Source organism: Prionailurus viverrinus, chromosome B3 (assembly GCF_022837055.1).
Source record: "Prionailurus viverrinus isolate Anna chromosome B3, UM_Priviv_1.0, whole genome shotgun sequence".
Lineage (NCBI taxonomy): Eukaryota > Metazoa > Chordata > Mammalia > Carnivora > Felidae > Prionailurus > Prionailurus viverrinus.
The window spans coordinates 109,834,183-109,849,343 of NC_062566.1; the positions used below are offsets into that span (position 1 = coordinate 109,834,183).

Here is a 15,161-nt window from a genome sequence, read left to right on the forward strand (position 1 = left end):
ACTCTATAGGACTGGTGAGTTACCATGACGCTGTCTCCACTACTACCTATTTCATTTCTTCCAGCAGCATTTAGAATACCACAGTAGTTTTCCAGATGCTGTGCTTGAACGTGGTGTGTCTGGTTGAAAGAAGTGATTTTGGAATCACATAGATGTGGCTGCTAGCTGCAAGCTATGCAAGTTACAGAATAACTTTATCCCGAAAGTGGAAGAATAATGTCACCTACTGCCTAAGGTTGCAATAAGGATGAAAGGAGGCTATGTAAATAAGGCATTGGGCATACTGTTTGGCACCCGCTGGGTACTCAGTAAGTATTAGTTTTCTTCCTTTGGGCTACATTTGGCTCTACAGATTTTAACTTGATCAAATCACATTTATTAAAAGTTCCAAATAAGGCATGGTACTACATAGGTACTTTAATCTTAGGGTGCTAAGGGACCGTCAGGTTGGGATGAAGGGCAGAGGGAGACAGTTATGTTTGTTTCTTAACTAACAATAGTGGTATCTCACCTCCTTGCCCTGGTTCTGAGCCTGCTGAGTCACTGTTGCAGCCCCTTAGCCCCATGATCTCTGGCTGTGCCATGGAATACAGCAAAGCCCACAAGAAACCAGCACTAATAAATGGCAGATCATTTTGAGGGATTTTTGTTTGCGTTCCTATGCTTGGTCCCCTGGTGAGATAGGAAACCTTTAATAAGACTTTTCCTAAATGATGCTGCATGTGAAATGTGGATTTTTTTTCCCTCTCTGTTCTCCTAACAAATGACCATTTCATGAGGTTTCCTTTCATTTTTTTTTTCTTCTTCTTTCCTGCTTCTCAGTACATTCCACAAAGAGCTTATTCCTCTGCTGGTTACTGATTGATGGTTCTACTCTGTGTGCCCTTTAATTTTGCAATAAACCAACAAGGAGTTGAGACCACAAACTTAAAGAGAATTGACTTATTTATTTGACTGGATTCACTGGAGTAACAGGCAGATTTAGTCATTTCAGTGTGGTCCTGGGGAGGGCAGGAGGAGTCCGTGAGCAGGAAGGCTGTGCTGTAAATAACCAGACAGAGAAGAGCTTCCTTGTTCTCCTGTTCCAAAGCAGCTGGGCATTCGTTTTGCAGTGGCTATCCCTTTCCAGGCCTGGATGGGATCAAGAAGTCTTCCACAAGACTTGTCCACAGCTCCAGGATTCTGAATTCAGTGGGACTTCAGATATGCAGAAATGGAAAGCCACCACCCACAGGTCCCACGTTCCTTTTTTTCAAAGGGGATCATGGTGATGCCCCTTAAATGACTGCAGGCATGGCTGCAAACCTACCCGGGTCACGAGTCCTTCCAGGCCTGGCCTCTTGGCTGGATGATGTCAAGAACCAAGAATAAACCTCTGCCCCAACTACCTCCATCCCTGCTGGGTCTTCACCGTAAGACCAGGGCCTCCACCACAGTGCACCAGCACTAATACCTTTTGTGAATCAATTACCAACCATGTGAAGAAGCAACTGATTCACCATCGTGTGGTGTAGCCAGTCTGCAAAGAAATGCAAACACTGCAAGTTGGAAAGCAAGAACACACTTTTTGAGTGGTCGCATGGATCCTAAGTAAACTAAAGATAGCCCTTTTAGGGTATTTAAAAACACAGATACCATTATCATTGATATTTAAGGATTGCAGCATACCCAGTGCTGTTCTCTGTGAGTTGAAGCGGAGCTGGAAAGATAACTGCCCGAATGGAATTTGTCCCAGCTGTGAGCTCCTTGCCCAGATCCCAGTGTTGTTTGTGGCTCTACCTCATTTAACCAGCTAGCTGCCTGTTCTCGTTCTGCTCTCATGTGGCAACCTTTCTTCTGAAACTCTTGTCATCACATTTTAGCAGAAGTGAAAATATTAGCAGAAGGTTCATGGCCAAGACAGAAATAGAATCCAGGAGCCTGTGTCTTTTCTTTTGCCATACCTGCTGGAGCATGGTTCCTCCCTGGACTGAAGACTCAGTGTTTCCAGCTCTACCAAACGGCATTCTAACAGCCGGCTGCTGAAAGTTTGTCTTACTCTTAAACATTTGGTATAGTTTTCCTTTAATGTGATTTTGCATTAAATAACATGGCACTTGGTCAGTCTGATACCAGCAAATGCCATGCACTGAAGAAATGGATCAACAAATGTCCACGAGGCTGTGAATTTTCCTGTCAAGAACATTTTGTGTGGAAGAATCAGCATGCACTAGAGGTCCAGACAGACCTAGTGTGAATCTGGCTCTTCTGTGTGCTAGCTACGTAGTCTCAGAAAACTGCTCAATGTCTCTGAACCTCAGTTTCCTCGTCTTCAAAATTATGATAATAATGTTTGCCTCATTGAGGTGTGAGGATGAAATGAGCTAATGTATGTAAAGCACTTGGTACAGGGTTGTATCCACAGGAAGTAGACATTAGTTTCCTCCCTTCTCCCTTCCCGCTTTTAGAATGGGGACAGGAAGGCAAAAACACGTGAAATCTCAGAACATTTACACTGTAGGTAGAGAGGTAAGAATAACATGTGACATAGAGAAAAAAATCCTTGTACCGAATTACTTGGTACCGATTCTAAAATGGGAGCATTAGGAACTGAGAGATCAGTTAGTTGCAGAGAGCATGGTTGGGAAAGACTTCATGGAAGAGGTGGGATTTGAACTGACTCTGCAAAGATGGAAGCGTGAAGAAGAGTGAAGAAGGACATTTCAGGCTGGAGCACTTGGCATGGGGATGAGAGCTGGAGTGAGTGAACCACGAGAAACAGAGAGATAGAGTGAGGATGTCATAAACCTCAGTGTTCCCACTGGAAAAACTGGCATGGGTAGATACAATAAGTAAAAAGCTAATAGTTGTTAGGCACCTGCTAGGTATTAGGCACTGTCTTAAGTGCTTTCTGTGCTAACTCATTTATTCTCACAACAGGTACAATTGTCCTCTCATTACACCGTTGAAGAAAGTGAGGCACAGAGAGATTAAGTTATCTACCTGAAATGATACAGCTGGGTGGTGGTGGAGTTGAGACAGAGGCCCCGGGAGGTCTGGTTCAAGAGCCCACCCTCCTAACATACAACAGCAGCTTCAGTTACTGCCCAGCTTCCCTCATGAGGTAGTGAGGATCAACTGAGACCATTCTGTGAACATCCTCTGAAAAATACAAAGCATCACGGGTGCCAGCGTGGCTCAGTAGGTTAAGCATCACACTCTTGATTTCAGCTCAGGTCATGATCTTGCGGTTCCTGAGTTCAAACCCCACATTGGGCTGTTCACTGGCAGTGTGGACCCTGCTTGAGATTCTCTCTCTCTCTCTCTCTCTCTCTCTCTCTCTGCCCCTCCTCTGCTCTCTCTCTCTCTCTAAATAGTTTTTTAAAAATCTAAGAGAAATAAAGCATCACACACACATGAAATGCTGTCATTATTCTTGTTAATGACATTAGATGAGAAGTGAACATCAAGATAGGCAATGCAAAATGAGGAAGGAAAAAATTATAGGATAGCACTTCTCTGCAGTTATATTTAGCAGCTCATGTCCCTCACCGTCCCCTCTAGCAACTCAGAGGCCTGACAAAACCTCACACTTCCTCTTAGGACAGCACTCTGGGGGGCCATTCCCAAGCCACCAGGGTACACACTAGAGATTCTAAAAGGCTATTTGTCATCTGGCATTGGGGCTTGTGCCTTGAGTATGATTTGCCCTTGGCCAGGACATCATTTTATGGGCCTGTAGCACATGATTGGGAGCTGGCTTGTTAGTGACTGTGATCAAAGATCTCCACTCCAAGGGCATTGCCATGGAGGGAGGCCCGTCCTCACTCATTATGTAAATATTTAGCCATTTTAATGTATTTGTTCTGGCCATTCTTCTTCTGTCTCTCTTATGTTGACTCTGTTTAATTGTAGGTTATTATTGTTTGTGTATGTTGATGTCATTTATTTAAGTATGGACACAAACGGATAGCTTCAGCTCCCAACTCCCTGCCCCCCTTATAAAAAACACGCCTTACACAATATCCCTTCTATGAGGATATCAAATAGTTTTTGTTCAAAGGCGTATCTGATGAGGCTGCTATCTTGGATATTTGTTCCTAGGCAGATGTTTTGACCTCCTTTTGAACAGGTTGTGAATGACCTTTGCTCTCATTTTATGCTACAGATTCACTTTGGAGATAGAATACATCTCCAATACCTGAATGCAGTGCACCCAGTTACTGAGTTTGGAGAGCTCTTGGAATGCCATTTGCCTTAGTGGCCTAGAAATACAGAAGTCAGATTAGTGTTGGCTCATCCTCCTTTGGAGGCTTCTCAGAGGTGGGGTGGAAGTCAGTGGCCCCTCTGGGCTTCAGCTCCTCCCTACTTAAGCCACTATAAGAATGGCTGGGGCTGGAGTATAGCAGAGTTGGTGTTTATCAGACTGGACTCCCCCAAGAGCTGTATTTTCAGACCCCTGGGAGCAAGTGACTCAACACAACTATTTTCTTGATCTCAAATGAGTCTCAGGAGGGGAAATCAGTCAATAGCAGCCGCCTGTGATGGACTGATCATGAAGCTGTGTCTTTCTAATCCTCCTTGCAAATAAAAAGAGGGGAATCCCCAGAGCCCAGGCGTACACGTGAATAGAAAGCACCATCAAGTAACAAAAACACCTAAAAAGGTCAGCAGAAACTCAGGGGGCTGTTGGAAATTCACCTCCCCTGCCTTTCTGTGGTGCTCAGTGGGCAGTAATGGAGTGGGCGAGGACAACCAAACAAACCACGCAAAAGCGACTTGGCCACAAGAAATACATGGTGCAGTGAAGGCTGGTAGGAAGGTTTCTTCCACATCTGTGAACCTCAGAGTCACCCAGCAATTGGCCTTGTCCATTTCCAAGCCCCAGCTGGCCAGAGGCCTATTTGGTCCCATGCTAATGGCAAAATTGCATACAGTTGGCGAGTGCACCTTTAGAACTGCCACACACTGTCGCAGTTCACCAATGGTGCATGTTATTTCCTGCAACAACCCTGAGATCACTGACAGGATGTCGCCAAGGTTGGGCTGCAGGTGGAAACAGCACGCCAGGCTGCTGTTTGTGGCCTCATTACAACTGTCACCCCATTTGAGACCCGGAACCAGCATGTGTTAACCTCAGCCCCATCAGAGCCAGTGGAACAGCATGTTGACAGTGGAACCATAGCTTTTCACGCCTACACAGTAGCCACCAGCCCAGTTTCCACTGCATCCCCTCACATGTGTACCCCTGGAGAAGTAGGCCAAAGAGAAAGCCACCCTACAGTGCTACAGTTTTCTTGGATGTTTATTTTGACCAAATAGCAGGCACAGTTTTACTTCAATGCATTTCTTCTGAACTCAGTGGTCTAGACAATGGCTAACATGAGACAGAAACAGTATTATTATCAATCTCTGTATGATTGAGTGTGTGTTTGTGCAAAGCTGTGGAGATTCATTTCTCTTCATCTATGTGGCCTCATACTGAGCCAATATCTTCATCAGGGACTCTCCTACCTGAGGGACTCTCCTACTAAACAGTGTTTCTTGAGCATCGCCTGTGAATTCCACAGTGAAACCTACAACAGATTTTCCTCCAGGTCCATAGTAAGAGGTTTGAATTTTTATCAAGATTTGAAAGTATTCTCACCATAAATGCAAAATTATTTGAAGTTGTGTCCCTCATTTTTTTTTCCTCCTCTCTTCCTCAGCCACTGCCAATTGGTTCTGTGTAAAACAGATTTCTTAAGGGTAGATGATGAGAAACAATGATAAGGTGGAATTTTAAGTATAACACTCATCCTAACGCAAATTGAAATGTATAACATTTTGGGGGCACTGGATGGCTCAGTTGGTTAAGCGTTTGACTCTGGATTTCGGTTCAGGTCACGATCTTGCGGTTCATGAATTTGAGCTTGTAGGTCTCTGTGCTGATGGCACAGAGCCTACCTGGTATTCTCTTTCTCTCCCTCTCTCTCTGCTCCTCCCCTACTCATGTGTGTTCTCTCTCTCTCCCCCCCCCCCCAAATAAATAAAACTTAAAAAAATAAATTTAAGAAATGTATGACATTTTTCATAGCAGCCTGCTACATTTAAAGCCATTCATTATACATTTTTTTCTTGACATCTATTATGGACCCAACACTTTTTAGGTATAGAGAGGTTAGGAGTATTTTCCAGAATTGCACAGCAGACTAGCGACACAGCCAGAAATAAAAGGCAGGCTGCCTGATTCCCACAACAGTGTTTTCTTCAAGTCAAATTGAAGTTTGGTCCTTTTGCCACAAATATTTTGAAAGGAAAATCCCCCACAGCCTTTCAGATTTTCCCAGAAAACAGTTGTCATGCAGACCTTCAAGCAGGCTGGAATACTAAAACCTTATCAGTTCTTTATTCTAGAACTGACAGTTGATATTTATTTTCTGGGCTGAAGCTAAAGAAAAAATGATTATTTTTTCATAGTGGAATGATTGCTAATTTCCCAGAGCTTGGCAAAATTAAGCCAGGGAATAGTAAAACCAGATCTGTGATGCTCAAACTACAATGGTATTTGGTCTGACTTTTCCTCACAATAAATACGGGGTATCTCTTTTCAATGCTGGAAGCGACAGGAAGGAGTTGGGATGGGGAGCTGTCAGGGAAGAAGCATGAGTCTGTGCGTGTGGGCCTCTAGGCGTGCCCTTGTGGGCGCTTACCCTGTCCCTGCACTGCACCCAGAGCTCCCCACCACCCCTCCTGTCCTCCCCCACTCTCCTACCCCCACCCCATTTCCCTCTCACTCCCTGCTTCTAGGCAGCAGATGGGTTGGGGCAGACACTGTCATGGTTGGGAAGCAAGAGGAGAGTTTGGTGAAAACCACTCCAGGGCCTTTCTCTCAAGCCTTGGTGATGAAAGGACTCAATGAACCTTAACAATTTCTCACAGGAAAATTCCGGCCTCTGTCTTCTTAAAAGCAGGACATTCAGCGACCCTTAAACAGAGCCAGGATTAAAACCCAGAATTTTTCTGACTTATCCAAGACCTATAGTTTAGGTAGAAAGGCTCGAGCATTGTCCTATCTGGCAATTAGGATCATTTTAGATACCAAAAATAACAGTTTAAGAAAGTGTACCTTGGGCAGATAGACCATTTTCAATGCAAACAGAAGAAAAACTTAAACCATGCCTTCAGAACCTCTGAAAAGCAGAGCTCTGTCATTTTGAGAGTGCTAGGTTTGGCGACAGGTAGGCAGTTTGTGAGCACAGCCAGCTCACGGCCTCTGTCTCTGTTGCTTGGATGATGCCCTTTCTCTGGCTGGCCAGGGTATCTGGTGCACTGCCTATTTGCCTAGACAAACAGGAATATCAGGACAATCACTGCACCTAGCCCCACAGGCCCAATTAAAGTGATTTTGAAACTTGTCTGAATCTCTGTGTTAGATTGTAGCAGGTTTCTGCCAGAGAGTGGGTGGGAGGAAGAAGTGGGTGTTTTTATGGGCATAGAAATGCCCCAGAGGTGCCTCGTGATTCCTCCAGACCAGCCTCCCCCTTAAACTCCTGCACACAGACCTGGGTTTCATGAAGAGCTTTAGATTCCAGGCCTTCTGTGGGCCTCGGAAATGACAGCCACATGCATCTGGGGCCACTGAAAATCATGAAGAAGAGAGGCAGAATTCCGCTCAGATCACCTCAAATGCTTGACACTTTGGTAGAAGCTGAAGTTATTTACCTACTTCACTTAGGGTTATTTCATAGCATTCGAATCCAAAAGGACTCTTGTCACAAGATTGGGCTTGTTACAGTGTAAGACTGATAATCTTGTAATTTCTGGACACTAAAAATAATGAACAAAGGAACCTAAGGTCTGGAGAAGTCACCTGTCCTCGGGTCTGAGCTGAGCGTTCTCTCTCCTCTCCTCTGCGCTGCTGCCTTAGGAGGGAGAGTGGCAGGAGGCCTGCACACCCCTCTTATCTATGCTATTGATCTCAGGCAGGTGACTCTAGTTCACCTTGTAGAAAGTGGGGATTACAAATTTTGCCTCTCACCTGCCCCCACAGAAAGTTGAATGAGGGCATGTGCCATATACTTAGCTCTTTAAAAAAATCTGACTTGTAAATACTGAGTTATTGTTTTGTTGAAAATGAGCCTTTCTTCTGCTATTCTATCCCCAACTGACCATAAATCCATTTTTCGTCACCTTCCAAGAGTCAAATAAAAGGAGCTTCTTTTGGCCTTTGGATCTGACAGTTCTTCACCCTGATTTTTCCAGGGCTGTCTTATTTTCTCTTCTGTCCCCCATTTTCCAGTACTCACCATGGGCTAGAATATACTAAATGGCTACTCCTGGAGTCCCCAGCAGAAATACTTCTAATAGTTCACTGTCAGGTGGATCAGACTAGACACACAGTGGCCCCTAAGGTAGAATGTATTCTGGACCAGGAGCAGGGGGTGTGAGGAGGGTGTAAGGATGAAATAAAACATTAAAAATATAAATAAAAAGGAAGGTACCAGTTATTAAAAGATAACTAAAGACAATCATGAGGACTAACATTTAACCATTTACCTTTGGTCAGGCACTAATGCTGGGGACCTTATATGCATTATCCAGTGTAATGAAACCCTGTGAGTTCAGAATTATCATACCAGAGAGGTTATGAGACTTGTCCAATGTCATACTTATGAAAGAGAGAAATGGAGTAAGTGGTAGAACCCAGGGTCTGAACTCCAGTCTGACTCTCAAGTGCAAACCCTACTACTGTGCAAACTGCAGCCACACAAATATAGTACCAAGCATCAGAAGCCCCAAGCTTTCCAATGGAGCAAAGCAGCAGGAAAGCCCTTCTGAAGTGTCAGAACAAATTTTCAGAAACCAGATAGTGTTAAGACTCTGTTTATAAACTGTAGTAGTATTTTATAAGTTATTTTAAGAGTGTAGTTTTCAAGTCTCCAGATTGCCTCAGAGGACAACATGTCTATAGGCTTCTGCCCAAGTCGTGATTATTTGTAATTGATGCTATTTGAAAATGTTTCCATTCTATCATTTTACTGAACACGGGTTTAGAAAACCACAACAATTTAGTAAGATGGTGTGATTAGCAAACCCCTGAGCTTGGTTGCTATGTATCCTTTCAGTGATTTTGCTTTCTGATGCACAATTAAAAAAAAAAAAAAGAGGATTATTAGCAAAACCCCCTAGGAGCTGATTCTCTTGCCATTGGAGAGTGAAACGTTTTCTCTTCCATCTAGTCTTCCATTGGGAGTGTAAATTGGAGTGAGTGCCTTCTGAGGGACGTCTGCAGTTTGGTTTTTGGTTCCGCAGAATAGAACTTAATAGTTGGGTATAACAAAACCATCATCTCAGGACAAGTTTCCATTATAGTGGAATGGTAATGAAATTGAGGGGAAAAATGAACTGAATATTTTGGTAAATGGCTTGTCTTTTAACTTACAAGTTTCTAGAGAAGACATATGGTGCCTTTACCTCTTTATTTTCTCCTGTGTATATGGTAACCTGCCTTGGAAGGTAAGTATTCAATATATATATTTTTTCATATTACTATTGCCATATCATTAGAGTTATTTCATTTTCACCAAGCCATCTTATAGAAGAATCCTCTAAAAAAGTAGAGCTTACCTATTTTGATCTCTCAGAAGCTTCACATTTTAAAAAACTAGGGCAGACAGATAACAGTGTTTTGCTTATTGGTAAATAAAACACATGGTATTTTCAGTATCTTATTGACCTGCCTTTAAATAACTGTTATTTTTCTTACTGGTATTTTAACATAAATTCTTAGCAGTTGAATAAAACTTAAGAAGGACTAAGGATTGGTAGAAATGATCAAGTACTGAAGTATATCCTAATGTAGAAAATTGTAATTCAGTGTTCTCACATTAGATCCAGTCGTCTGAAGCACGTGGCATTTACTAACTTATTAACCTATATATGGTAACAGTACATGGCTTCCATTTATTGAATATTTACTATGTGCCAGACATTATGTTAGGTACCTCACATTGATTATCTCACTGAATTCTGGTAAAAATTCTATAAGATAGGTGTGATTTTTACCTATGAATAAGTGAAGCTCAAAAGTTTAAGTAACTTTCCCAAGGTGCACAGTGTCAGAGTCAGAATTTGAACCCAGTTTTATTAAACTCCAGAGCATATGCCTTATATTATAAAGAGAGAAATGGACTTCATTTTTATTCATACTCCTAAAAATGAACATTTGTTCTTGAAAGAGCAGGCTGTGATTTGACTGTATAAAGCCATTGTAATTGAAGGCATATAGTATGTGATTCTCACCAGTCCAGATGAAAAGAGGCAATACAGAAGAATATGAAGGCAAGGTTAGCAAATACTCAGCAGAAGGCTGCACTGTCTGATCATCGCTACAGCATAGCTAGAGACCCACAAGCCTAGCTGGCACAACAAAGACCTTGGAAAGGTCGTCTTTGCTAATAGAGTACTTCGTTTCTTTGCCTGACCTTGCCATCATGCTCCACCTCTCAGCCCTCAATTAAACTGCCATTGGTATAGGATTTATAACGTGGCCCTGGTTCGTTCAAGAGACAGTGACAGAGGTGTGGCTGAGAAGCTGGACAATAAAGAATAGAGACAGTTTCCATTTCTGTTCAAATTAGGGTGGCAGCAAAATCATAGCTGACCCTCGGGACAGACCAAGACAGTCCAACGAGATGCTTATTCCAGATACTAAATGCCTAGTACCCTTTGCAGAAGGGAGGTTTCCTCTGAGTGACCAAGATGCTCACAGTGTTTACGCATCATGGGAACAAAATCTTGAGAAATGATTGTGGCGTGAGTCATGTTGTAATGTTCCAGGAGAGAATCTGTAGTGTATTCTTCCTTCAGGGTTCTAAACAATATAGTAAACTTTCTAAGTGAAGATTTTTCAGGAAAAGAATGGTTTCTTGGCTGAATCAAGTGCCACTGTGTGGCAGTGGATCATATGGATTTGAAATGTCATGAGCCTTATTTTGCATAGGTAGGATTATATTAATTTGTGTTTTAAATACATAGCGAGATTGGAAGTTTTTTGTTGGCGTTCAATGAATTTAAAAGAACAGTGTTGTTCCTTTACAGATGAATCTTATTACAGTTTCACAAATTTGGAACTAAAACTCTGACCTTGAGTTAATAAGGAAGACGCTGTAGGCATTCAAATTTTAAATTACCGCTTTTATTTAGCACTAGCAATGTCTTGGGTTGTGGATATAATCCTACAAATTGAAGTTTGACAAAATGTGTTCCAATGTATCTTAATTCTCTCTGGGTAGACTTCTGTTACTTAGCTAATATGACAGCACCTCTCAGTCCCAATTTACTCAGCATTGAGAAAGAATTGATTGGTGGTTTAAGCTCTAAAAGAAGCGTGTTTCCCGTTTTCTGTGTTTTCAGTGACCTATAGGTTTTGCTAGATATTCTGGACTAAAGATAAAACTGATGAAAGTCGGAGCTGGGGTTTTCCTACCTGTGTGCTTATCAGTCCTTCCCTGAACCACAGTCTGTCTTTTGAGAGCTCTAATAATTAATTTGCTCTCTTTCTTCTCTCTTCCCCCACCTTCTCCCTGTCTGTTCACAGGTTATCTTGACGAATCAAATTACAACGCATCTAAGTGGAGCCCTAGCTTCCCAGGCAGACCTGGTGTCTCCAGCTGATGATTTGTCCCTGTCTGAAGGTAAGGGATCTGTCCTAGAGGGGCTGAAATCTGACACTGACGTACAGTCCCACGGCCTCTCCTCTCTGCCCCATGTTGCGCGGGGAGATTGGGCTAACAGGCCCTGACCAGTGAACCCAGCCAGAGCCTGGAGGTTTAGCTTAGCTAACTTTCCTGGCATCCAATCCCTTCTATTTGGAGAGTCTCTTGCCCTGTCTCCAGAGGCGAGCTCCCCTTTTCATCTGAGTGAAGCACCCTCATAGATATCCATCACCTCTACCTTGAGCCTTGTCACAGCTCCGTAGGTTGCTTTGGGTCCTTAGTACGAGGGCTGGCAAACTGCTGAGTGGCTTGGTTTTTGAGATTGATGCTCACAGGTTGGCTTTCCTGGTGGTCCCATGGCAATGTAGCCTTTTGCTGGTGCTGGGTGCTTTGGGACTGGCTGAAAGTGTATACCGGCATCATGTGCTGGAGATGGGGCATTCCCAACCAGCTTTACAGAAAGATGAAGAAAAACTCTCCACGTCGGTAAATCTGCAAACTTTTCTCCACCCTCCCATGCTAGCAAAGGTCAGGCTGGCTATGGTTTACGTAGCAAGGGGAATTACACCACTGAGCCAGTGGGTGGTTTCTAGTTTTATTGAAAGTTCTTATGTGACATTTCGGGGCTCTGCTGGTTGTGGGCTGGATAAATGTGCATTAGCTGTGACAGATCCCTCTGTGCTTCCATTTTCTGCGAAGTCTTCATGAGGGAGCAGATGGGACTTGGAGGCCTGGTGAGGCTCCTGACTGCCAGGTGGTCTTGCATGGATTGGCCGCAGTTTACCATCTCGAGAATTGGAAGGACCACAGCCCTTGCTTCTCGGTGTTTTTCAGAGTGAAAACTAATTACTTGGGGGCAGCTGGGTGGCTCAGTCAGTTAAGCGTCTGACTCTTGATCTCGGCTCAGGTCATGATATCATGGTTCATGAGATCAAGCTCCGAGTGGGGCTCGTCTGTGAGGAGCCTGCTTGGGATTCTCTGTCTTACTCTCTCTCTCTCTCCCTCCCTCCACTCACACACACTCTCTCTCAAAATAAATAAATAAACATTTAAAAAAACCCTAATTACTTATTTTTTAAAGTTGTAAAATGCCTGCATCCCCTATTTCCACATTCAGTGATGTTTCATCTCTTCCCCATCACCTGGACTGAAAACCTGAATCGTTTACTCTTCTTCCCTCCCTGCACTCCTGTCATCCAGTCTTCTTGGCTCTTCTTTCCAGATAATATTTTTTCCTCTGTCCCCTGTTCTTTGTAAATTTTTAAAAAAATGTTTATGGATAGTATACAATTTTTTTTAAGTAGGCTCCATGCCCAGTGTGGGGCTTGAACTCATGACCCTGAGATCAAGAGTTGCATGCTCTACTGACTGAGCCAGCCAGGCACCTCTTCTTTGTAATTTGTATTGTGATCAGCTGACTTATTAAACTCACAGTTAGATTATTTTTATAGATCCCAAAACGGCCTCCCAACTCTAGCCTCGCTGCCATTTCCATTCTGCCACCACCAAATTAAACTCTCCAAATCTGGCTTCCTTTTACTGTGTCACTTTCCTACTCAGAAATCTTGGAGTTGTTTTAGCTCATTTCCTGAGAATGGGCTTAAATCAAGAAGTCACTTTTAAAATATTCAGGAATTTGTGGTTTGTTAGCTTGAAATCAGCCAGGGTGGAAGGATTTACACCATGGGAATCAGCACATGCTAAAAGTCAGGATTTGTTTCCTTTTCTTCTCTTTTGTGTGGATCAGTTTCCAAAATACCACTAGAGACAGTTAATGCTTCCTTACCCCTCACAGTCTGCCCTTTTCTTCCTGTTCCCCTTGGTTCTTGCCAGTGTCCTGGGTGAACTCCTATGCCAACCATGTTGACTTTCTGCCCACCACTCCCCACTCCTGTCTCCATTCCACTGCAGAGACAGCATGTTCCATCTAGAATAGCATTTCCCTTTTTCACTTCTACTGCTTCCTTTCTTCCCAAATTCCCTGACCCCTTCAAGATTTATTTAAAGGCCACCACTTTCACAAAATCCCCTTGTTTGTTCCAGTCTGCACTGGTCTCACTCCTTCTTCCTCCTCTGTGACCCTTCTACCTGTTCTGCTTTCTAAAGAAAAGGTCTAGGAAAACTAATTTAACTTTTCATGTTTTCCTGACTAGATTGGAAGATTTAAAAAAAAAGACTTTTTTTTAATGTTTAGTTTTGAGAGAGAGAGAGAGAGAGAGAGAGAGACACCCAGCACAGAGCAGGGGAGGGGCAGAGAGAGAAGGAGATAGAGAATCCGAAGCAGGTTCCAGGCTCCGAGCTGTCAGCACAGAGCCCGACACGGGGCTCAAACCCACTAACTGTGATCTCATGACCTGAGCTGAAGTCTGATGCTCAACTGATTGAACAACCCAGGTGCCCGTAGATTGGAAGATTTTTTTTTTTTAATTTTTTTTTCTCAACGTTTATTTATTTTTGGGACAGAGAGAGACAGAGCATGAACAGGGGAGGGGCAGAGAGAGAGGGAGACACAGAATCGGAAACAGGCTCCAGGCTCTGAGCCATCAGCCCAGAGCCCGACGCGGGGCTCGAACTCACGGACCGCGAGATCGTGGCCTGGCTGAAGTTGGACGCTTAACCAACTGTGCCACCCAGGCGCCCCGGAAGATTTTTTTAAGGGCACCGGCTATCTTGTATTCTTTTTGCATCTATGGTTGTGCCTAAGTGACTAGAAAAGTTCTAGGCTTATAGTAGGCAGTAAATAAATGCTGAATGGATACCAAAGTAAATACTTTGTAAACAGTAACCATGAGACTCACACAAAGCACCTGATTAAAAATTGTGATTTATTTCACACACACACACACACACACACACACACACACACACACACTCATTTAGTCAGCCTTGAGGAGAAAAAAAATTTTTGTTTCCTTATTTAAAAACCAGCAGTGGAGGGGGGGGGGGCTAGGTGGCTCTGTCAGTTAAGTGTTGGACTCTTGATTTTGGTTCAGGTTGTGATCTCACAGTTCATGAGTTTGAGCCCCATTTCAGGCTCCATACTGATGGTGCAGAGTAGGCTTGGGATTCTCTCTCTCTTTCTCTCTCTCAAAAGAAATAAACTTAAAAAAAAAAAACAATAAGTAATAGTACTTTGCTTTGTCTTGGCTTTCTTATCTTAAGCAAAGAAGAGGAACAAAACAGATACAAAGGAAATTGTTTTGGGGCTCCGGTGTAACTGCTTCCAGAAAATGGTAAAGGTGTGTTCAGGGCAAGGGGAGACTTACCCGCTCATCCTTTGACAACTTTTTAAAATTATGAAATCCTAGGGGCAATGGAAATAATTGATTTTTCTAGAGCTTTCCTTTGTATAGCTGAGCAGGTAAAGAGGCTATAGAAATATTTTTTCCTGAAGTCTATAATGAAGTTCCTTACCAGTAAACTAAAATGGACAATTTTCCTAGAACATTTTCCTAGAACATTTATACCTACCTATTCAAATAC

General features: G+C 43.1%; 1 protein-coding gene across 5 annotated transcripts in view; it reads left to right on the forward strand.

Moving 5' to 3' along the window:
* Nucleotides 1-15,161, forward strand: part of RAD51B (RAD51 paralog B) — a 617,832-nt gene that overhangs the window by 407,852 nt on the left and 194,819 nt on the right. For all 5 annotated transcript variants that reach the window (XM_047862724.1, XM_047862723.1, XM_047862725.1 and 2 more), the window contains one exon: nucleotides 11,561-11,657. In XM_047862724.1, coding sequence (XP_047718680.1) covers nucleotides 11,561-11,657 — 97 coding nt within the window. The remainder of the gene's footprint in view (nucleotides 1-11,560; nucleotides 11,658-15,161) is intronic.